Here is a 24,204-nt window from a genome sequence, read left to right on the forward strand (position 1 = left end):
AAACCTAAAGCAAAATCTACAATGGAATGGTTCACAAATAAACACATCCAGGTGTTAGAATGGCCAAGTAAAAGTCCAGACCTGAATCCAATCGAGAATCTGTGGAAAGAGCTGGAAACTGCTGTTCGCAAACGCTCTCCATCCAACATCACTGAGCTCGAGCTGTTTGCAAAGGAAGAATGGGCAAGAATTTCAGTCTCTCGATGTGCTAAACTGATAGACGCATACCCCAATCGACTTGCAGCTGTAATCGCAGCAAAAAGTGGCGCTACAAAGTATTAACTTAAAGGGGCCGAATAATATTGCATGCCCCAATTTTCAGTTTTTTATTTTTTACAAAAATTTAAAATAAGCAATACATTTCATTCACCTTCACGATTGTGTCCCACCTGTTGTTGATTCTTCACCATAAAATTTTAATTTTTATCTTTATGTTTGAAGCTTGAAATGTGGGAAAAGGATGAAAAATTCAAGGGGGCCGAATACTGTTGCAAGTCACTGTATTATATACTCCAGAATCAAGTGGTTTAAGTAGAGTTCGGTGGCCCCTGTACGAAATTTGGACCAGAACCGCCCCCTTGCTTGTTGGGCAGATGTATGGCCCATTGTAGTGTATTAAGACCTATAAGGACATATGCATTGTCCCCACTATAGTCATGTCCCCCATCCTGTACTAATATCCTACATCTTGTACTAATGTCTCCCATCCTGGACCCATCTTGGTATATATGTGCCCCATCCTGGTATAAACTGTATATTCCCTATCCTGGTATATATGTTCCACATCCAGGGATATATGTCCCCCATTCTGGTATATAAATATGGATCATCCTGACATATCTGTCCTCCATCCTGGGCCCATACTGTATATTTGTTTTCCTGGCCCCATCCTGGTCTACGTGTCCTCCATCCTAGGCCCATCCCGGTGTATATATGTCCTATCCTGGTATATACAGTGCCTACAAGTAGTCAACCCCCTGCAGATTTAGCAGGTTTACACATTCGGAATTAACTTGGCATTGTGACATTTGGACTGTAGATCAGCCTGGAAGTGTGAAATGCACTGCAGCAAAAAAGAATGTTATTTCTTTTTTTGTTTTTTTTTTTTAAATTGTGAAAAGTTTATTCAGAGGGTCATTTATTATTCAACCCCTCAAACCACAAGAATTCTGTTTGGTTCCCCTAAAGTATTAAGAAGTATTTCAGGCACAAAGAACAATGAGCTTCACATGTTTGGATTAATTATCTCTTTTTCCAGCCTTTTCTGATTAATTAAGACCCTCCCCAAACTTGTGAACAACACTCATACTTGGTCAACATGGGAAAGACAAAGGAGCATTCCAAGGCCATCAGAGACAAGATCGTGGAGGGTCACAAGGCTGGCAAGGGGTACAAAACCCTTTCCAAGGAGTTGGGCCTACCTGTCTCCACTGTTGGGAGCATCATCCGGAAGTGGAAGGCTTATGGAACTACTGTTAGGCTTCCACGGCCTGGACAGCCTTTGAAAGTTTCCACCCGTGCCGAAGCCAGGCTTGTCCGAAGAGTCAAGGCTAACCCAAGGACAACAAGGAAGGAGCTCCAGGAAGATCTCATGGCAGTGGGGACATTGGTTTCAGTCAATACCATAAGTAACGTACTCCACCGCAATGGTCTCCGTTCCAGACAAGCCCGTAAGGTACCTTTACTTGCAAAGCGTCATGTCAAGGCTCATCTACAGTTTGCTCATGATCACTTGATGGACTCTGAGACAGACTGGTTCAAGGTTCTCTGATCTGATGAGACCAAGATCGAGATCTTTGGTGCCAACCACACACGTGACGTTTGGAGACTGGATGGCACTGCATACGACCCCAAGAATACCATCCCTACAGTCAAGCATGGTGGTGGCAGCATCATGCTGTGGGGCTGTTTCTCAGCCAAGGGGCCTGGCCATCTGGTCCGCATCCATGGGAAGATGGATAGCACGGCCTACCTGGAGATTTAGGCCAAGAACCTCCGCTCCTCCATCAAGGATCTTAAGATGGGTCGTCATTTCATCTTCCAACAAGACAACGACCCAAAGCACACAGCCAAGAAAACCAAGGCCTGGTTCAAGAGGGAAAAAAATCAAGGTGTTGCAGTGACCTAGTCAGTCTCCTGACCTTAACCGAATTGAAAACTTGTGGAAGGAGCTTAAGATTAAAGTCCACATGAGACACCCAAAGAACCTAGATAACTTGAAGAAGATCTGCATGGAGGAGTGGGCCAAGATAACTCCAGAGACTTGTACCGGCCTGATCAGGTCTTATAAAAGACGATTATTAGCTGTAATTGCAAACAAGAGTTATTCCACAAAATATTAAACCTAGGGGTTGAATAATAATTGACCCACACTTTTATGTTGAAAACTTATTAAAATTTAACTGAGCAACATAACTTGTTGGTTTGTAAGATTTATGCATCTGCTAATAAATCCTGCTCTTGTTTGAAGTTTGCAGGCTCTAACTTATTTGCATCTTATCAAATCTGCTAAATCTGCAGGGGGTTGAATACTACTTGTAGGCACTGTATGTCCTCCATATTGGACCCATCTTGATATATAGGTCTATCGTTGTATATATGTCATCATCCTGGTAAATATTGCTCATCCTGGTGTATATGCCTCCTATTTTGCCGTTGTTTTTTTAATGCATAAAACCCCCCAATTCTACTCAATTCTCCCTCCCCTTCACCAAGCATGCAGTGTCTTCTTTTGAGTCCAGCAACTGACTTTGGCATGTAAGTGATGACCATGTGCCTCCAGTCACAGGCGCACCGACTTCAGCTGCTGGTCTCTGATTAGCTGGCAGCTTGAATTGGTGTGCAAGGACCCGGGCGGGTCTCTGTGTAGAAATACATTACAGCTGAATGTGTATCTGAGGACGCACATCCAGCTAAAATTTGTGCTGGAGACAGGGGGCTCCCTCCCCCGCTGGTCACAACATTTATGACCGCAATTGTTACACCTTACCGAAATACAAAAAAAGGACAGTAAAGTAGCAAGAATAAAATAATAGCAAAAAATGGTCACATTTCACTTCATGACAAATCCACTATTTACCCCTCTATTGTAAATGTATTATGAAATCATTTGTGAAAATTCTTAACAAACCCTAACGAATGATATGCAAATATTTAATACCTTGTACATCTGCTAAATAGAAATTCACTCCGATCCTTTGGTAACTGGAACACAACTGTTGAAAGAGATAGAAATAAATGGATTCAATTAATACCGCTCATCACAGTACAGTGTCACATGCTCGCCTTCACTGCAGAGCGTCGCAAGCAGGAGCGATGCTCAGCTGTGACGAGCGATGAAACTCCGCCAAAAGCCCAGTCACTCAGGGAGATTGGGGCCACCTCGGTGATGTCAGGTCAACTGGAAGTTGATGTGACGGACTGCAATAGCGCTGCTCAGAGGCAGAATTTCCTGAACAAGGTATTTAGAAAAAGCCTTCTCTATCAGTTTTACATAGAGGTGGCCACTATTGCAGAGAAGTGAACCACCTCTTTAATAGCCTCTTAAAAGATAAGCCATTGATCCCAATATGACTACAAAATGATACTTTAGCAGCAAGGAAGTACCCTGCTTTGGGGAGTGACGATGCACTTACAGCTTCTTAGCCACTGCTGTATTCCTGAACTTGTGGCCAGTGTACTAGAGCAAACAACCTGTCTATCAGCCAATGAAGGTGCTGCTAGTTCAGGACTAAAGTAGAGGCTAAGAAGCTGTAAGTGCATCGTCACACCTCAATGTACTTTTAGACTGAACTTAAAATCACGATTAATTGCCAGTGAAATAGCACAAAATAAACATTAAGGGTTCAACTGACTTATGCTTTAAAGCCTACACAATCATATTAATGGTATGGGGGGGGATTTAAACATTTCTGACAGGTTCTCTTTATATAGGCATGACAGTAAAGGTGACCAATCCTCTTTAAGCCTCTAATCATAATAAAACTTAAGGGGGAGTATTAATCAATAACTGTATACCAGTTTTCTACCACTTAAGTTGAAGGCTTTTGTGTAAACCCATATTAGAACAAAAATGTGCACATTTTATGGTTTTCTTCCACGTACTTTTTCAAAAAAGCATTCAGAACTTTGGATAAGGCTATGACCAACAGCAACCTTACATTATAGCTTAAATATATGCTAGTTCATAGCTGGTGTTGATATTGGTTTGCATTGCGCAGATGTCACAAAGACGTGGCTCTTAAGAAATTTGGTTGACCTTATACTCCAGTGAGATTTTGATCAAGACTGTCTTGATCTTCATGAATTCCCCCTTTTGTGTGTCATAATCATAATTTTTGTCCGTCTCATAAATAAAAATTCAAGAAGCAATTTGGTGACTTTAATTAAGTACATACCTTTCCTAATGCTTTGATACCCATCAGATCAATGAAACACACACCACTCATGTCAATGATAACAGTATGGAAATGAACAATTGGAGGTGCCATGATGATGGGATCCTCAGTAGGAGCTTTGGTGGATACACCATTTGGAATAGAGACAGGTGTTGGTGACCCCACTGTCAGAGTATTTGAGGCTATGTAACTGATGGTACTGTTTGTGCCGCTCACTGTGCTGTTATTGTTAGAATCGGTTGGGGATGTACCATCAAAATCCTCTTGTAGCTCTTGCAGTGATAATGTCTGCATAACAAAGAAAACAATAAAGAATTAATATGCTCTCATGTGTTCTCCTTTTCCTGATAAACATGGTGATCTGAATGTTTGTCCTATATATGTTGTTTCTCATCTGTAGGAAGAATGTTATAGAGCAGGAAGAACCGATTGGAATGATATACATTTTGTTGGAAAAGATTCAGGATAACTTGTATTTTTTTCATTAAATTCCCTGGTGTTTGTATGCTTATGAGTCCAGTGGGCGTTCCTATTCAGTGACTGACAGTCTTCCCTGTATGTCTGTGCAAACAGACATAGCTGTCAATCACTAGGTAGGACCGCCCACTGGACTCATAAGCATAGAAACACCAGCGAATTTAATGAATAAAATACAATTTGTGCTAAAACATTTCCAACAAACCTATATATCATTCTGGTCAGCTTCTTCTCTATACCATGCTGGCCACAGATTGGAGTGCATAGACAATATGACAGCTTCCCTTTAAAAGAAATAAGTTTACCATTGAAGCTAGTGGTATCAGCTGTGTAAGTGCTACTACAATGATTGGCCTGTTTTGTAGTAATCCAACATGCCAGTGATCAGAAATTAAGCTATGAAGACACATGTAAATTAGCTCAGAATTGTACAATGGGGTGTGTGTATCAATGCATTGACAGACATACAACTAAATTCAATAGCATAGTCTGGATAGGTTCCATTTAAATCTATATATTACAGTGCAACATTGTGTGCAATTTTAATCTAAATAGGTCCAAAGTTTAGTGCCTGTAACCAGTTATCATTATATCATATAACTATTGAAAAATAGAGTTCTTATCTATATATATAATTGCCTTATTCTGTCTGTCTGTCTGTCTTGCTCCAAAATTGTGTCCTTACGGTGACAAACAACGGATTGGCCGCTCGCCTCGCCTCGGCTTCGGCCCCCCCGCACGGATTGGCCGTTCGCCTCGCCTCGGCTCTGCCCCCCCGCACGGATTGGCCGCTCGCCCAGGCTCCGCCCCCCCACGCATTGGCAACTCGGCCCCGCCCCGCCCCCCCTCACGCATTGCACGCTCACTCTGGCCCCGCCCCCTGCACGCATTCCCCAAAGCGATACGGAGCCCCGACTCCCAGGTGAGTGCTGTACCCCCGGGAGCCCACACCAGCGTACGCCGCCATGAGTGCTGTACCCCCGGGAGCCCACATCAGCGTACGCCGCCAACCCAGCCGACACATACCCTCGCATTGCTGGGGTTGCCGGCGTACGCTGGTGTGGGCTCCCGTGCGAGCGGGGGACGGGGTACGCTGGTAACCATGTCAAATTGTGTAGCATGGTTACCAGCGTACACTGGCTCCCAGGTGAGCGCATCAAGGTCCTGCAGCGGCGGAACACACACACACGCACACACATAAGAACAGACACACACACACACACACATCAGATCACACTCACACACACCTCACACACACATCAGATCGCATCCACACACACCTCACACACACATCAGATCGCATCCACACACTCACATCATCCCGTGATATCGCTTGCTTCTCAGCGGCGATACTGTGCGTGCAGTGACCTTCCAGGACCTGCCGGAGGATCACATGGCCAGAAGCATGTAGTACCTACGGATGTTGTGAGTGTGTGAGCGCGTATGTGCGATATCGTCAGTGTGTGTGTGCGTGTATGCGATAGTGTGTGTGCGTGTATGCGATAGCATGTGTGCGTGTATGCGATAGGATGTGTGCGTGTATGCGATAGGATGTGTGCGTGTATGCGATAGGATGTGTGCGTGTATGCGATTAGATGTGTGCGTGTCGGCAGAAGGCAGAGGAGCACTGCGTGCAGCACAGCTGCTGGGACCGCACACCGGAGGGCACAGGCAGAAGTGGGGTGTGAGTGTATGCTGTCTGATGTGTGATTGTGGAGCACGATGGGGGGTGCACAGCATGGGGGATGGAGCACGATGGGGGGTGCAAAGCATGGGGGATGGAGCACGATGGGGAGTGCGCAGCATGGGGGATGGAGCACGATGGGGAGTGCGCAGCATGGGGGATGGAGCACATTTGGGAGTGCGCAGCATGGGGGATGGAGCACGATGGGGAATGCGCAGCATGGGGGATGGAGCACGATGGGGAGTGCGCAGCATGGGGGATGGAGCACAATGGGGAATGCACAGCATGGGGGATGGAGCACGATGGGGAGTGCGCAGCATGGGGGATGGAGCACGTTTGGGAGTGCGCAGCATGGGGGAGGGAGCACGTTTGGGAGTGCGCAGCATGGGGGATGGAGCACGATAGGGAATGCGCAGCATGGGGGATGGAGCACGATGGGGAGTGCGCAGCATGGGGGATGAAGCACAATGGGGAGTGCGCAGCATGGGGATGGAGCACGTTTGGGAGTGCGCAGCATGGGGGATGGAGCACGATGGGGAGTGCGCATCATGGGGGATGGAGCACGATGGGGAGTGCGCAGCATGGGGATGGAGCACGTTTGGGAGTGCGCAGCATGGAGGATGGAGCACGATGGGGAATGCGCAGCATGGGGAATGGAGCACGATGGGGAGTGCGCAGCATGGGGGATGGAGCACAATGGGGAGTGTGCAGCATGGGGGATGGAGCACGATGAGGGGTGCGCAGCATGGGGGATGGAGCACGATGGGGGGTGCGCAGCATGGGGGATGGAGCACGATGGGGGGTGCGCAGCATGGGGGATGGAGCACGATGGGGGGTGCGCAGCATGGGGGATGGAGCACGATGGGGGGTGTGCAGCATGGGGGATGGAGCATGATGGGGGGTGTACACCTCCCCCCAAAACACACACACACACCGCCACACACGCACTGCACAACACACCACACACACACTGGGAACCACAAACACCGCCCTACACAGACACCCACACACACAGACACCGCGGCACACACAAATATACGCACATGCCGCACAACACACACATTGCACAAAACATACCTCCCACCAAAACACACACACACACACCCCACACCCACACAAACCGCGCAACACACACACACAACGCTACAGATACAGCGCTCCACAAACAACGCAACACACACAACGCAACACACAAATAACACCGCTCTCACCCCCCGCCACACCCAGACAACACCCAGAACATGTACAGCGCCCTACACAAACACTTTGTAATTACACACAACAACATCTATATATATATATATATATATATATATATATATAAAACAAAAATCATACATTAACTACACAATACGTAAATTCTAGAATACCCGATGCATAGAATTGGGCCACCTTCTAGTCCTATATAATGGTGTAATATGAAACTAAATAGCATAAGATTTTTTTTTTCATATACAACCTCTTCAGAGAGGAGGAGAGGAAGCCTAGTGCCAACTATTGGAGACAGCAATCCTGAAAGTCAATACCAACTCTTTAAAGCAGGGCTCCCTAACCTGTGTGTAACGCTTGTGGCCGGTGTAAAGGTATTAGTGGACCCACTGGACCACAGGGGGGAATTGGGCTTACCGTTTAGTGGGAGGTGCTTTACTAAGCACCCAACGCGAGGCAGGCGCCAGGTACCATTTCCGGGGCAGTGACTGGGAGTGTGGCAGCTAACCCTCAGACAGTTGACTGACTCAAGAATAGCTGGGTACAGGTGGGATGACTGAAGTAGGCTGGACAGGGGGGTATGGACAGGAATGGTGGGTTCGGCAGGGGTAGTCAGGTATGGGAAGGCAGATACTGGAGACGGACACAGGGATAACAGGACAGGAGCTCAGGACCTGACAACTAGCTAGGTAGCAGACTGGAACATTGACTGACTAACTAGAGGCGTTGTGCAGGCACCTCCCTTAACCCCTTCACGACCTAGTACATACCGGTACGTCCTAAATCATGAAGGGGTGATCACCACTGGCTGCTGCGATCAGTCAGTGGTGATCCCCGCACATGTCTGCTGATTTGAACAGCAGACATGTGCCTCGCAGGTGCAAGTGGATCCGCGATGTTAACCACCTGTTAACCACTTAAATCTTGCTATCAAAATGTGACAGCGCAATTTAAATGGCCGTGACAGGGAATGTTTCTTTCCCTGCCACCATTGTAGGCCCCATGATGTGATCAGAGGGAGCTGATGTTTGCCATAGTAGTGTGGCTCCCTGGACAAGCCAGGGGCCACAGAGAACAACACCAACACACCCCACACTCCCGGTCAGGCACATCAAAGTCAGACACAAAATCCTTGTTGCCTTCCTCCAGGGGCTGATGTTCCCACCAGGGGGTGGGCCAGGCGGTTGTTCCCACCCACCGAGGAGTTCACAGTCCTGGAGGCGGGAAAAGCAGGCAGATCAGTTTGAGAGGTGAAAGAGAGAGGAGTAAAGTGGCAGTTAAGCAGCCTGAAATTGGTCCGGGTGTGTGGCCCGGACGGATCAGCAAGGTTGGCAGACGGTGGTGACCGTCTGCAGGAGTGGCCTATCCGAGTTTACCGTAAAGACTGTGGACGGGCGGTGGCCCGGCGGTACCGGACTGGTATGCAAGGAGAAGCCAGCACCACCTGGCAGGGGCTTACGGACCCCGGCAAGGCTAGGAGTCGCCGTGAATTTGCCGAATTCGTTAGTGAAGGGAACCTTCTGGGTTTCCCAACAGCCAAATCCCGACAGAAGGCAACAGTCCAACCAAGAGAGGGATATATTCAAAGCAAGAAGGCCTGCGGAGACACCATCACATGTTTCTCAACGCTGGCAGGAAACTAGCCAGGTCTTTCACCGGGAAGGAACAACCACAGGAAGGGCAGTCTCCAGTCAAGGAGACCACCTATGCCAAACATGGTATCCATCCACAGACAGCCGTTTCGGGGTATTTGCCCCTCATCAGTGTGGAGTAGGAATCTGGCTAGTGGGACATTGCCTAGTAAAAGACTATGTGAGCAAGGATGGTTGACCTTAGGGAGATCAACATCCACCACTGCGGAGACACCATCACATGTTTCTCAACGCAGTGATTCTAGAGCAATGCCCCCTGGGAAATATTCAAAGCAAGAAGGCCTGCGGAGACACCATCACATGTTTCTCAACGCTGGCAGGAAACTAGCCAGGTCTTTCACCGGGAAGGAACAACCACGGGAAGGGCAGTCTCCAGTCAAGGAGACCACCTATGCCAAACATGGTATCCATCCACAGACAGCCGTTTCGGGGTATTTGCCCCTCATCAGTGTGGAGTAGGAATCTGGCTAGTGGGACATTGCCTAGTAAAAGACTATGTGAGCAAGGATGGTTGACCTTAGGGAGATCAACATCCACCACTGCGGAGACACCATCACGTGTTTCTCAACGCAGTGATTCTAGAGCAATGCCCCCTGGGAAATATTCAAAGCAAGAAGGCCTGCGGAGACACCATCACATGTTTCTCAACGCTGGCAGGAAACTAGCCAGGTCTTTCACCGGGAAGGAACAACCACGGGAAGGGCAGTCTCCAGTCAAGGAGACCACCTATGCCAAACATGGTATCCATCCACAGACAGCCGTTTCGGGGTATTTGCCCCTCATCAGTGTGGAGTAGGAATCTGGCTAGTGGGACATTGCCTAGTAAAAGACTATGTGAGCAAGGATGGTTGACCTTAGGGAGATCAACATCCACCACTGCGGAGACACCATCACGTGTTTCTCAACGCAGTGATTCTAGAGCAATGCCCTCTGGGAAATATTCAAAGCAAGAAGGCCTGCGGAGACACCATCACATGTTTCTCAACGCTGGCAGGAAACTAGACCTGGCTAGTTTCCTGCCAGCGTTGAGAAACATGTGATGGTGTCTCCGCAGGCCTTCTTGCTTTGAATATTTCCCAGGGGGCATTGCTCTAGAATCACTGCGTTGAGAAACACGTGATGGTGTCTCTGCAGTGGTGGATGTTGATCTCCCTAAGGTCAACCATCCTTGCTCACAACCAAGAGAGGGAGACACCGCCACCGCCAAGGCAACCGTTTCTCAGGGCCAGAGCCTGCGGGCAAAAGGGGCTCCTCCAGCCCATATCCAAGCTGGGGAGCGGGTTACCGGTGGGAACCCATCGGAACCATCTACCGTACATAGGTGCAGGGAAAGGCAGTCACCATCAACCTGCTGGGAGAAACAACACCGCAGCCGTCAGTGGGACCCGTCCATCCAGCCGTTTGTTTTACCGAGAACTGTGTCCTCATCATTGTCTGAGTGAGTACCACCGTGCCGTGCGGCACAGCGCTGCCCCCGCGACCCTGCACCTCGCCAGGCCCCGTAACCCACCTGCCATCCATCCCTACCCCCATCACCGGGCCCCGGGACAACCAACCCCCTACCCACGGAGGGGAGGACTAACAACAAAGCTGCTCCCTGTCACCGCTCCCGGGATCCCCGTCTAGAGCAGCGGTGGTGTCACCAATATCACCACAACCGTGGGTGGCGTCACGGACAATAACCATAAATCCCCACAATCAATCCCCTTTTCACTCACGGGCGAGGAACGCCGCTCGAGTCCCCGGGATCCGGCCTACCGCTCGAGCCACCACCGAGCAGCAGCAGCAGCCGGACCCGAGCAGTGGGAGAGCGCAGCGTCCCCTCCTCCGCCCGCGACAGTAGCACAGGATCATGTGATGATTACTGTCGCTATCATGACATAGTTCCTGTTCCTGTTATCAGGAGAATGAATCAGTGATCAGACTGCTGATTATTACGGGGACTAGTAAAATAAAAAAAGTAAAAAAAAAGTATAAAAAAATAAATAAATAAAAACACCTAAAAGTTCAAATCACCCACCATTCGCCCCATTGAAAATTAAAGGGCTAAAACAATATATATAATATATGTAATATACAAAATATACACATATTTGGTATCGCCGCTTTCAGAAATACTCGATCTATGAAAATATAAAATCAATTAATCTCATCAGTAAACGGCATAGTGGCAAAAACATTCCAAACGCCAAAATTACATTTTTTGGTCATTGCAAATTTTGCGCAAAATGCAATAACAAAAAAATGGTAACATTAAAATCATCAGTTTGAGATGCAAAAAATAAGCCGTCACTGAGCCCCATATGTCAAAATATGAGAATGCTACGGGTCGCAGAAAATGGCGCAAAAGTGCGCCACTTGTTTTGGACAAACTTTATAAAAAATGTTAACCCCTTACATAAAAGTAAACCTATACATGTTTGCTGTCTACAAAATCGTACCAACCTGAGGCATTAGTTTTACCATATATTGAACAAAATATCCCAAAAACAATTGTGCAATCGCACTTTTTTTTTTGAAATTTTTCCACACTTGGTTGTTTTTTTGCCGTTTTACAGTACACTATATGGTAGAACGTATGTTTAATGAAAAGTACAACTTGTTTTGCAAAAAACAAGCCCTCATATAGCAAGATTGACGGAAAAATATAAAAGTTTCGGGTCTCGGAAGAAGGGGAGCAAGGAAAAACAATGAAAAATGGAAAATTGCCTGGGGGTGAATGGGATAATGGGAGGATGCCTTAAATACACTGTTCCTCTCAGCCTACGGCACTTCCTTGAAATAGCACACCGGCCCTTTAAGAGAAGGACCGGCGTGCGTGCGTGTCTTAGGTGCACTCCCGGGAACCCTGTGCGGCATATACAGGGCCCAGGAGGTGAAGGAGGCAGCAGCACACGTGGATGGTCAGGGAGTGCGGGGGAGGACACGACCCGGCCGGGACGATGAGTAAGTCGGTGGTACACTGTGGATTGGGCGCCACATGTGGCTCGCAGATCTAGAATGTGTGGCTTGCTGCTGGGTGCATTACCAATCAGTTATGAAAAGGTTTACAGATAGTGACTTTTCTGAGTAGCCTCACAGAGAAGAGCAGATCTGAATGTGTATATACTGGTGGGGGGCAGTGGTAGGATATAATTGGTACACTGAGATAGGATGATACTGCCAGTAAGAAAGGTGCATGATGCTAAATGTAAAAGTGTATTGGGTGTGCTTCATCCAAGAATACCAAATGGGGGTGAAGTGGGAACCTCCGGAAGTAAGTATAATGCTTAGAAGTAAGGGGGGCACAAGATCTTGGTGTGCTTTTGGTGGTGAAGCTTTGGTTATCATTATACCAATAATGGGGGTCTCTGGTTGTCAATTCTGTGGGGGTGGTTAGGGTCCTGATTGTGACTTGTGGTCATCTCTTAGAACTGAATGTGGATCTCAGTGTTTGCTCACATCACATACGCCAAGCACAATTTGATGATAAAAAAATAAATTGAATTTCACTTGCATTGATTTTATTTATTGAGGCAATGCTGATCTGCAATTTTTTCGACTGTATTCAGCCAGAGAAAAAAAATATCACAGAATGCTGTATTTGGTTGTGTAAAATAGCTGAAACTCTCCAATGCAAGTCAATGGGTGCAAGAAAAAAAATCAGATGTCACACAGACCATCCATATGCCGTCCATATTTTACATTACCATTCTGAGGCATAAAACACTGTAAATGGTCCTGTAAATGATTGTTTAATCATAGCTGAAATGAAAAAAAAAACGAATTGCATGGATGGCATAAGGATGGTAGGCGAAAAATACTCACTCGCATAGCACTCACACCATATACAGAATACCACATGGATTTCACTCGTTCTATTCTCCTGGATGAAAATGGACGATTTATTATACGCAGATATGAGCGAACCCTCCAGGTAAGAAAGGTTGGGAGCCACTGCTTTAAAGGGTCTTGCCACATGACTTAGGATAAGAAGCCTAACCACACACTCCTTTTTTTTTAATCACAGACTTGCCTTGCTTTTCATGAACACGGACCCTCTTTGCCTTTTAAGTTCTTCAGCTTCGTGCTTCTTCAGGTATTTCTTCTTCGACAGATAAACTTTGCAAGGATCCAGTCCCGTCTAGAAGGTAAAGAAGATCATATCTAGATATGTTTGAGAATGCTATAAAATTCTAAAATACTAATAAAATCTAGTCTAATATTATAATAGTGACATATAATCTGAAAGTGACTGTCACCTCCTATCGCAACAGTCAATTTCAGGAGAATCAGAATTTAAATGATTTCCTGCAGCCATCAGACAATTGTACTTTCCTGAAAATGTACAGTATGTATACAGTATATGTTCAGAAGAAGCAGGAATTCCACTACTTTAGCTATATATTCAACATTCCCATATACAATGTACATACAGTATATTATGCTGTAATCCAGGGGTGCACAACATTTTTTTGGCCCACAAAGTCATTCTGAACCAATGTGGAGGCCGCACTAAATTGAAAGATGAGCTCCTGTGACAATAGTATATACCATAAATGCCTGATAGGTCCAAATTCTACTTACAGACTTTTACAAATCAGCATGCTAATAATACGGTCATAGAGTTGGTTTTTTTTTTACAAGGATTTAGAAATAGATTCTGCTCCTAAATCCACATTAAAAAAGCATCAAGTATTCTTTGAATAAGTTTGCAACTGATTTTAATGGGAAAAGCTCCTATACAGCATACAGAGCTTTTTTTCCCAACATTATTTTGAAAAGTTCACAGTAAAACTAATAGGAAGCTTAATCAATGGGTACATGAAGCATTTTTTGAATGTGGATTTGCAATTAAATACATGTCCAAATTCTCATAAAAAACTGTGTGAATAAGCTCTAAAGAAGAAGAGGTGGTGAATGCTCCTGGCTCTCTTCAATAGACAATGGGTTTTGTGCTTACAAGTTAATATTTCAGAACTCCCATAAACTACAGTGAAGCGAGACGCAGACAAGTAGGCCACCTGTCTTTCTGGAATGCTGAACGGATGATGAGGTTCCAGACAGTCCACCAATTAGTATTTACCAGCCATGCTCTTAAGCGGCTTACATATAGTTAACCTGTTAGGCAGGCATTTTTCTGTCCATATGGCATAGCATTCCGCATATGGCCACCTGGCTGTAGGTTCAGCACTCCTGTTTTAGTCTATCAATCCCACTTTCAATGTGTGATAGGACTTTCAAGTACTTTACTATCTGCTGCATGAAATAACAGAAAGCTACTGTTATGAAATTTACTATTAAGGCATATGGTTGGTGACCCCCCCAGAGAATGGTAATCATGTGCTGCATATGGCCTCCTGGCTGTTTGGATGTAGGTTCTGCACCCCTGGTTTAGTCTATCAATCCCATTGTCAATGTGAGATAGGACTTTCGGGTGTTTTACTATCTGCTGTATGAAATAACAGAAAGCTACAGTTATGAAATTTACTATTAAGGCATATGGTTGGTATAATCGTGGGACACCCGTTATGAACTGAATGGTAACCATCAGAGATGGGAGAATCGATTCACAAGTCACTGGTCCATCGGCTAGGTCAGGACTTTGTGACTGCTGGACTGAAGGCCTGTAAATCTCCTCTAACCTTCTGGCATTCCCAGCTTTTTTTTGATTAGCCAGTCATAATTATGGAGTGACGCTCCCCCAATGTCACATCAGCTCCGCTAATCAAAAGAAGAGCCAGGAATGCCAGGAGGTAAGAGGAGATTCACAAGTCTCCCGCCCAGCAGTCACAGATTACTGACCTAGGTGATGGACTGGAGTCCTATGAGTCCATTTCCCATCTCTAGCAGCAATGTGATAATAGAATATTCCTGCTGCTAAGAATGTAAAGGTATTACCTGGCTGGCTGCTGCTTCCCTCAGTGAACCTTAAAACGGTGGCAGGTTGATTAATTCAACAGCTGCATTCTGATAGGGATTGTCTATGATAAGACAGCCCATAAAGGCCCCTTTACACACTGAGACTTTCTAGCGATCCCACCAGCGATCCCAACCTGGCCGGGATCGCTACAAAGTCTCTGGTGAGCTGTCAAACAGGCAAACCTGGCCAACGACGCAACAGCGATCTGGACCTGCAGAACGACCTAGCAAGTCATTGGGGACGTTGTAAAGCAGCTTTTTGAAAGGGAAGTCGCTAACAAAGTTGCTGTAAAGTCCTTTTACACACTGAGACTTTGCTGCACAGCGGGAAACAAAGGACCAAACAATGGTCCTGAACGATTTGTAGCGATCAGCAACTTCACAGCAGGGGCCAGGTCGCTAATGTGTTTCACACACTGCAATGTCGCTGGGGAGGTCGCTATTGCGTCACAAAACCGGTGACGTTACAGCGATGTCGTTTGCGATGTTGCAGTGTGTAAAGCCACCTTAAGAGTACTGACCAAAACCCTTCTTAGTTTGAAGTCATCCCAGTGATTATTCTCTAATCTCCAGGAGAAATCCTTATTTTTCAGACTCATAAAGGGCATTTCTAAAAGGAGGGACTCTCTCAACAATGTCCACTTGCCAGAAGGAGGCTGTCCTAATGGGACATGCTGAAGTGACTAGCCAGGGAGGCCTCTGGCTGTGTAGTCGTGGCAGCACTATTTTCAAGGCACATCCCTGACTCCATCACTTCATTAATGTTGAGAGAGAGTATGTCTGTATCTTCATCGGCCGATACACAAAGAGGCTGCAGGCAACAGTCCAGATGCAATAAAAACGACATTTATTCACAACGATAAAGAGAAAAACACTCCGGTCAGCGGATTTCGGCAATATTAGTGGAGCTGGGGACAACCTGCCCAAACGCACCCTCTGATGGGGATATGCCCAGAGTACTCCTCCCACTCTTCAGCCAAGCATACACCGGACCCACACCGGCAGAATAGGCTTTGAGGTTGCGCCACTGGACTCCCACTCTTCAGCCAAGCATACACCGGACCCACACCGGCAGAATAGGCTTTGAGGTTGCGTCCACCTCCTTATCTCCGGTGTCCCCTGATGTTCCGCTCACACAATCGCACTTGCCGCTGCAGATGTTCACACTCCGCTGACCCGGATCCTCTCTCCCCACACACATTCAGACCTTGCCTAGATATCCGGCCGACTCCTCCTCCCCGGTGGCAACAGCCGTCCCACCCGGCCACTAGGGGGTGCCCTAACACAGCACATAACAATATAAAATTCAACACTTTTAATAATCACAATGCCGGGTAACTATGTTAAACTAGTAGGGGGTAGGCCCACCCACTACATGCCTCCCCTCTTAAAATCCGAGCCTCCCGGCAAGGCTCTTAAACACATAAAAACATAAACACATAAAAACCTTTCGGTTCAGTCCTCAACAGCGGCACCAGTTCAGCGGCGCTCCCGGTCTTGAGGGGCGCTTGATGGCGCAACAGCGCTCCCGGTCTCTGGATAGCGCCCGGAGGCTCAACAGCGCTCCCGGTCTTAGATGGGTGCCCGGAGGCTTCAGTAGCGCTCCCGGTCTTCGCTGGGGGTGCCCGGAGGCTTCAAGAGCGCTCCCGGTCTTTGCTGGGGCAACAAGCCCGTAAAACTTTACAACAACAGAGGAACTTTCTGCCGGTCTGGAACAACACCGGTCTCGGCAAGTGCTGGAGGCAACAACTTACTCTGGGGGCCAGGCTCTCTTCCATTCTTCCGCTTGAGCCTGGATGTAGGCCCCCAGAGATTGTCCCGGCTGGCGGCGGATTCGCCTGAAAGACACCGGGGCGTAGGGCGGTTCCTCCGGCACAGCTGCTGCAGCTCCTCTTGGCGGTGATGGCGTTTCTGCCCGGGACGGTGGTGGCGCGGCGGGCGACGCGTCCAGCATGAAAACCGGTCTGTTGTTGACATTTTGCGTCACCGCTACCACGGCTGGAACCCTCTCCGGATCGGGGGTCGGTTCAGCCACTGCCTCTGGGATGACAGCCTTGATGCGCCTGGGGTGAGAGGGCTCAGACAGACTCGGCCTAGCGTGACTCCGGCGCCGCTCTTGCTGCTCCTCCCACTCAATCTCCTCCTGCCACTGCTCCGCTTCCCGGGAGGTCGGCATGCGGGAGACACAGACAGCAAACAGGCCGCGGCTACCGGCGTCCGGCAGAAAGGTGACTTTCTCGCCCGGCCAAAGGGTGTGCAATCGCTTAGGGAGTCCTTCGACATCGAGATGAACCCGGTTATAAAAATAGTCATCCCCGGTCTCTACTTCTCGGATGAAGCCGTATCCCTCTTGCTGGTTAAACTTGACTACCACCCCGGTCACAAACTGCTGGGCTAACTTCTCGCCACCGGAACCGGACAGCATTTCCCGAACAATGGTCTCAGCCAGGAGCCGTTCCTGGACGGGGTCAGGCTTCGAGGGCGGAACCCTGGGATGCGACTTCTCCGGCGGGGCGATGATTGGGTCCCAGAAGAAGCCCAGGTGGTCCTCCTCTAGACGCCCGGCTAACTCCTCAGCCGACTCTGGCGCCGGGACAAATGGGGTGGCGGCGGCGTTAAGCTGCGGGGTGTCCCATGGGAAAGCAGCAACCCCCGGACGGCTTGGCATGGGCGGGGTAGCATAGGTCACCTTCACCTCTGTAATGGTGCTCCCGGTTTGAGCGTCCCATGAGGTCTTCCAAGAGACCTTGTCCGGTCTTGTAGAGCCTCCCGGCCCAATGGGAAGATCCGCTATCGCGGCCTCGCTAGCAGGGGCGAACCGGGGTCGGCCTCGGCCAAGGCTGATGAGGGCCATAGTCGTCGCCAACTCCGCAGGTTGCCCAAAGTTCTCCATCTCGGTTCTCAACAGAATCGCTGGTAATAGCGGTGGTGTCGACGCTAAGACTGGAGGAAGTGGAGGCGGGTCTTCGTTTCCCGCTTTTAAACGGACTCCACCCCCAACCTCACGCATCATCTTGACTCCTCCGCTGAGGTACTTCTTTTTCCTTTTCTTCTTCCGTGCCCTGGAGCTGGCGCCTCCCCTCTTTGGGCGGAGTACTCCATGCTTTCTCTTCGGCACCGGCCAGCCCCAGGCTCTTCTTTCGGCGCCAATTTTCCGCGCGCTTTCTGTTTCTTCACAGACGACGGCCATCTTGCCGCCATTTTGTGCCCGGTCCAACGCCTTGGGCACTTCTTCCTCCCACCATGGGACTGGGAATCTTCTTTCATAGTCCGAATTCCGTGCTTCAGGCACTACTTGGTCTTCAGACTCCTGGTTCTCCGGCAAGGGACTCGCATCCTGCCGACTACGCCACATGAAGTGACTAGCCAGGGAGGCCTCTGGCTGTGTAGTCGTGGCAGCACTATTTTCAAGGCACATCCCTGACTCCATCACTTCATTAATGTTGAGAGAGAGTATGTCTGTATCTTCATCGGCCGATACACAAAGAGGCTGCAGGCAACAGTCCAGATGCAATAAAAACGACATTTATTCACAACGATAAAGAGAAAAACACTCCGGTCAGCGGATTTCGGCAATATTAGTGGAGCTGGGGACAACCTGCCCAAACGCACCCTCTGATGGGGATATGCCCAGAGTACTCCTCCCACTCTTCAGCCAAGCATACACCGGACCCACACCGGCAGAATAGGCTTCAAGGTTGCGCCACTGGACTCCCACTCTTCAGCCAAGCATACACCGGACCCACACCGGCAGAATAGGCTTTGAGGTTGCGCCACTGGACTCCCACTCTTCAGCCAAGCATACACCGGACCCACACCGGCAGAATAGGCTTTGAGGTTGCGTCCACCTCCTTATCTCCGGTGTCCCCTGATGTTCCGCTCACACAATCGCACTTGCCGCTGCAGATGTTCACACTCCGCTGACCCGGATCCTCTCTCCCCACACACATTCAGACCTTGCCTAGATATCCGGCCGACTCCTCCTCCCCGGTGGCAACAGCCGTCCCACCCGGCCACTAGGGGGTGCCCTAACACAGCACATAACAATATAAAATTCAACACTTTTAATAATCACAATGCCGGGTAACTATGTTAAACTAGTAGGGGGTAGGCCCACCCACTACACATGCCGTCAACCAAATGTGGAGATGTCCTCTAAATGTTCTTTATTTTCCAGTATTTTCAATATATTCCATGTATAGATAATAGAAGGACAACTTTATCAAAGCATTTAGGAAAAGCAGACTTTTCTGATACAGATACTATTTACATTAATGAAAACAGTCTGTACCTTGAGATTTCTACATAAAATCCAATGATAGTAGTATCAAAGGCTTTCTTATTTCAATGTGTTATGCGCACACAGTACACTGATAAGTCATGGCCGCAGTATGATTGATGTAGTTTTTAGTATACACTTATCAATCTCACACCACATTATTCACAGTGTGAATGATGCCATAGCACTAAGCAATTAAAAATATAAATCGGAATATTAGAGTATCATTACAAACCTGCATAATAGGGGGCAGACGTGACAGTTGCATCTGAGCTTTCGTGTCTGATGAGCTCAAAAGTCCAATCTGCCACGTAATTGTTACCATTAATGGTACATGGATGGTGGGAGCCCTGTTCCATTGGGGCCCTATAGATCACATTATACCCTACTTGTCAGTCCATACATGGTAACATAAAATGCATTTCTGAGTTTACCTTCTTAATAACCTTTTGCCTGAATATTTCTGAATTTGCAAAATAAAGTGGAGAACAGTAGTTGACAATCTTGATCCCATCAATAGATTGAATCTGAAACCGAGAAAACAAGAAAAGTAAGTAAATACTGAAATTATTCAAATTAACACTCCACCGTTTTTTTTTCCACCACTGGAGCAGTGCTTTAAATCTAAAGGGCACTTTACACACTGCGATCTCGCTAGCGAGATCGCTAGCGAGCGTACCTGCCTCCGTCAGTTGTGCGTCACGGGCACATCGCTGCCCATGGCGCACAACATCGCTAGGAACAGTCACACATACTTACATGTCTAGCGACGTCGCTGTGACCGGCGAACTGCCTCCTTTCTAAGGGAGCGGTTTGTTCGGAGTCATATGCGACGTCACTAAGCGGCCGCCCAATAGAAGCGGAGGGGCGGAGATGAGCGGAACGTAAAATCCCGCCCACCTCCTTCCTTCCATATTGCCGGCAGCCACAGGTAAGGAGATGTTCCTCGTCCCTGCAGTGTCACACATAGCGATGTATGCTACCTCAGGAACGAGGAACAACCTTGTTACTACACAAACAACGATATTTGGTGTTTGAACGACCTTTCCAAAACCAATGATTTTTACCACTTTTGCGATCGTTGAAGGTCACTCGTACGTGTCACACGCTGCAATGTCGCGAACGACGCCGGATGTGTGTCACAAACACTGTGACCCCGATGATAAATCGTTAGCGATGTCGCAGCGTGTAAAGTACCCTTAAGTCTCCTGCCCCCTGTATTATATTCACCCTCCGCCATTTGTATCCTTTTTTCTGTGACACTCGGGTCCACAGAACCGTAACCTCTGATTGGCCAGAAGTCAGAAGTTATGTAACAAGTTCTCAATGCAACTCTATGACAGCCATAACAAGGCTCTCATAAAGTTGTATTGAGTTGTGACCTCTGGCACACTCCATGAAACACTGAAGATGTCGGCAGGTCACAAATCACCGACAACCGACTGAAGACACCCTGAAAAAGGTGAAGCCTCCAGAAGGTGAGTATAAGACCAGGGAAAATGGACTTACATTTAAAACACCACTCCAGAGGGGAAATACAAACAAACGCTGGAATGGTGCTATATTAGTATCATATTTATAATAGAGCATTCAGCTTATGACTTTAATTAGCTTATATTTGGGATCATTCACACATGAGTTTTTCTCCAGATATCACACTGACATCTTATATTCTATGGGCTTATGTGACGCCCTGGACTAGTCAGGTTGTCACAGGGTTCTGCACAATCTTTCTCTCCCCATGCAGGACTCAACCTTCCCATGGTTCTAGGTCCACATCTTGCAGTACTGCCTCCACCAACACCTACAAATCCTAGTCACACCTCGCATCACACCCTGTCAGACACACCAGTGGGCTGCTAAGCTGGAATAGGGTAGTCCACCTAGGGGTCAGACAGATTGGTGGAGGGGGGAAGTCAGTGAGGGAGGAAGTGGAGAACAGAGCAGAGCTGACAGGCAGAACAGTGGTAGCCCTCGAGCTGTGAGGAGCTCGGAGGGAGCTGGAGCTCCCAGGTGAAAAGCAGATTAGGTCGCAGACAGTGGTCTGGACCCGAAGGAGTCAGAGACCCGGTCACAGGAGATTGGGACTGGGTGCTTGGCTAGTCTTGGAGGCTAGCCAGCAGCCGCAGTTCAAAGCCGGGCTGGGACCGAAGGCACGTCGGGGTACATGGACCCTAGGTCGGGGAGAAGCTTCAAGTAACCCAGCAATTAACCTGCGGAGGACACGGCCTATATGGACTGTTCCCACGAAGCTCAGAGATCGGGGGCACTAGCGCAACGAGGGGGATAGGGCTTTCCAAGCAAAGCAGCCCACTGAAATCCCAAGCATGAGCTCCTGAGAGCAAGCTCCTCTGCTACTCTTAGCAGGGAGCGGGGCCCAGAAAGCTGCAAGCTGACGGGCCATTTGGACACTCTAAAATTACTGTGCCAGGAGGCAGGCCACAGACCACCAGGCAGTGCTGCAAGGGACGGGACCCGGACGAGCTCCCCAAGAGGGCAGCGGCACCCAGAGACTTGGTTTACCACGTTGTCGGCGTCTGCTTTCTTGCTGAGTGAGTACCTGATTAACCCCTGCAACCGGCGAGCCTGCGCTCCTCCTGCACTCCATTCCACCAACCAGGGTCCCGGGGCCTTTCCCTACCCGTGGAGGGTAACATCATCTAGCTGCCCTACTCCATCACCCCGGGTACTCCCAATGGCAGTGGCGGTACTCCCTATTACCACAGACCACGGGTGGTGTCACAAACTATATCTCCCCTGTAAATAGCCCCCTTCATTTGGGTGTGACCCTTAGCCCCGGGTCCGGAGACCCTCAAGCCACGAGTAGTGACATCCGGATCCGAGCGGTTCGACTGCTGCTGGAGTGGTACATTTAGTCACATTCACTAATTTTTATGATGGTCCTCATAAAAAAATGTAGACATGTCTTACATTGTTCTGATTTGTGGACCAAACTGACTCATTTAAGTAAGGGTTAATGTGAAAGTTCTGTAAGGATTTACTCAGACATTAGTTATTCATGTATGTGTTCTATCCAAGGTCTTCATGGAAAGACGTCATACCAGTTATCTGCTATGGAGTTGTTCACATGTCCATACATGTCGGTGTGTCAATCTCACCAATGCAAATCTATATCTGTCTGTCAATCTTACCAATGCAAATCTATGGGTTGGTGGAAAACTGGACAGTACTTTGGTGCCATCTGTGTCTGAATGGGGCCTTAGTGCTTTCATATACAGGAAACTTAAGCGGGCTTTTCACGCTGCGATATCAGTACCGATATCGCTAGCGTGGGTACCCGCCCCCATCTGTTGTGCGACATGGACAAATCGCAGCCCGTGCCGCACAACATCGCCCAGACCCGTCACACTACTTACCTGCCCGGCGACGTCGCTGTGACCGGCGAACCGCCTCCTTTCTAAGGGGGCGGTTCGTTCAGCGTCACAGCGACGTCACAGCTGCGTCACTGAACCGCCGCCCAATAGAAGCGGAGGGGCGGAGATGAGCGGGACGTAACATCCCGCCCACCTCCTTCCTTCCGCATTGTGGCCGGGAGGCAGGTAAGGAGACGTTCCTCGTTCCTGCGGTGTCACACGGAGCGATGTGTGCTGCCGCAGGAACGAGGAACAACTTCGTTACTGCTGCAGTAACGATATTTGAGAATGGACCCCCATATCACCGATGAGCGATTTTGCACGTTCTTGCGACGATGCAAAATCGCTCATAGGTGTCACACGCAATGGCATCGCTAATGCGGCCGGATGTGCGTCACGAATTCCATGACCCCAATGACTTCGCATTAGCGATGTCATAGCGTGTAAAGCCCCCTTTAGTCTATATTGCTGCTCAGATGTCCAGATTTTTTTTGTGGACAGAGTGATCTTAAACAAAGAAGTGAGCAGAGTTCACTTTTTCTGCCTTTGTATATACATTTAAACGACTGCCAATTGGTAAAACCGATCAGACCATGTAAATGGACGTTATGGGTCTGTGAAAAAAGTTGGATAGCACTCAGGAGGCGTCCTAGGTGCATTCTATTGATGCGTTGTTCACTGTCTAATGCTAGGAGAGGATTCAGAAACCACTGTCAATATTAGCATACAAAAAAAAATGATACTAAAAAAGGACACACAAGACAAACACTGACAAAAATTAGTTGTTTTTCTCATGTATGAATAAGGTGTTAATGGTCAGTGAAAATAAAAACACATAGCACATGGATGCCATCCGAATTTCAATCATACGCTTTCTAATTTTCAATGACTGGTTGCTAAAAGAAGCTTGGGATACCTCCCATGAGGTTTTATTTGTTTTTCAGACAGAAAAAAAAGTGTAAGACCTTATTCATGCTTCAGTAATTCTTTATATACCAGTTTTAATCAGTATTCTGATTCATTTGTTTTTGATCAATATGTGTCATTTTAACTATCTGTAAATGAAAAAAAGATTAATGAAGCTTTCCCAAGGTTCTCCTACAAACCAGTCATTGAAAAACGCATGGCACAGAGATGCCAGATGACCTGATGCCTATGTGATGTCTGGGTATAGTCCATTGTGCACACAGATGGCAAACAGATGCCAGATAAGCTGAGGTGTGTGTGACAT

General features: G+C 48.0%; 1 protein-coding gene across 1 annotated transcript in view; it reads right to left on the reverse strand.

The window, feature by feature from the left end:
* Window positions 1–24,204, reverse strand: part of SLC26A9 (solute carrier family 26 member 9) — a 158,844-nt gene that overhangs the window by 11,657 nt on the left and 122,983 nt on the right. The window contains exons 15-18 of the mRNA XM_075333686.1: window positions 20,034–20,126; window positions 13,435–13,542; window positions 4,398–4,685; window positions 3,161–3,215 (exon numbers count right to left, since the gene is read on the reverse strand). Coding sequence (XP_075189801.1) covers window positions 3,161–3,215; window positions 4,398–4,685; window positions 13,435–13,542; window positions 20,034–20,126 — 544 coding nt within the window. The remainder of the gene's footprint in view (window positions 1–3,160; window positions 3,216–4,397; window positions 4,686–13,434; window positions 13,543–20,033; window positions 20,127–24,204) is intronic.

This window comes from Anomaloglossus baeobatrachus, chromosome 2 (genome assembly GCF_048569485.1).
Source record: "Anomaloglossus baeobatrachus isolate aAnoBae1 chromosome 2, aAnoBae1.hap1, whole genome shotgun sequence".
NCBI classification, from domain to species: Eukaryota; Metazoa; Chordata; class Amphibia; order Anura; family Aromobatidae; genus Anomaloglossus; species Anomaloglossus baeobatrachus.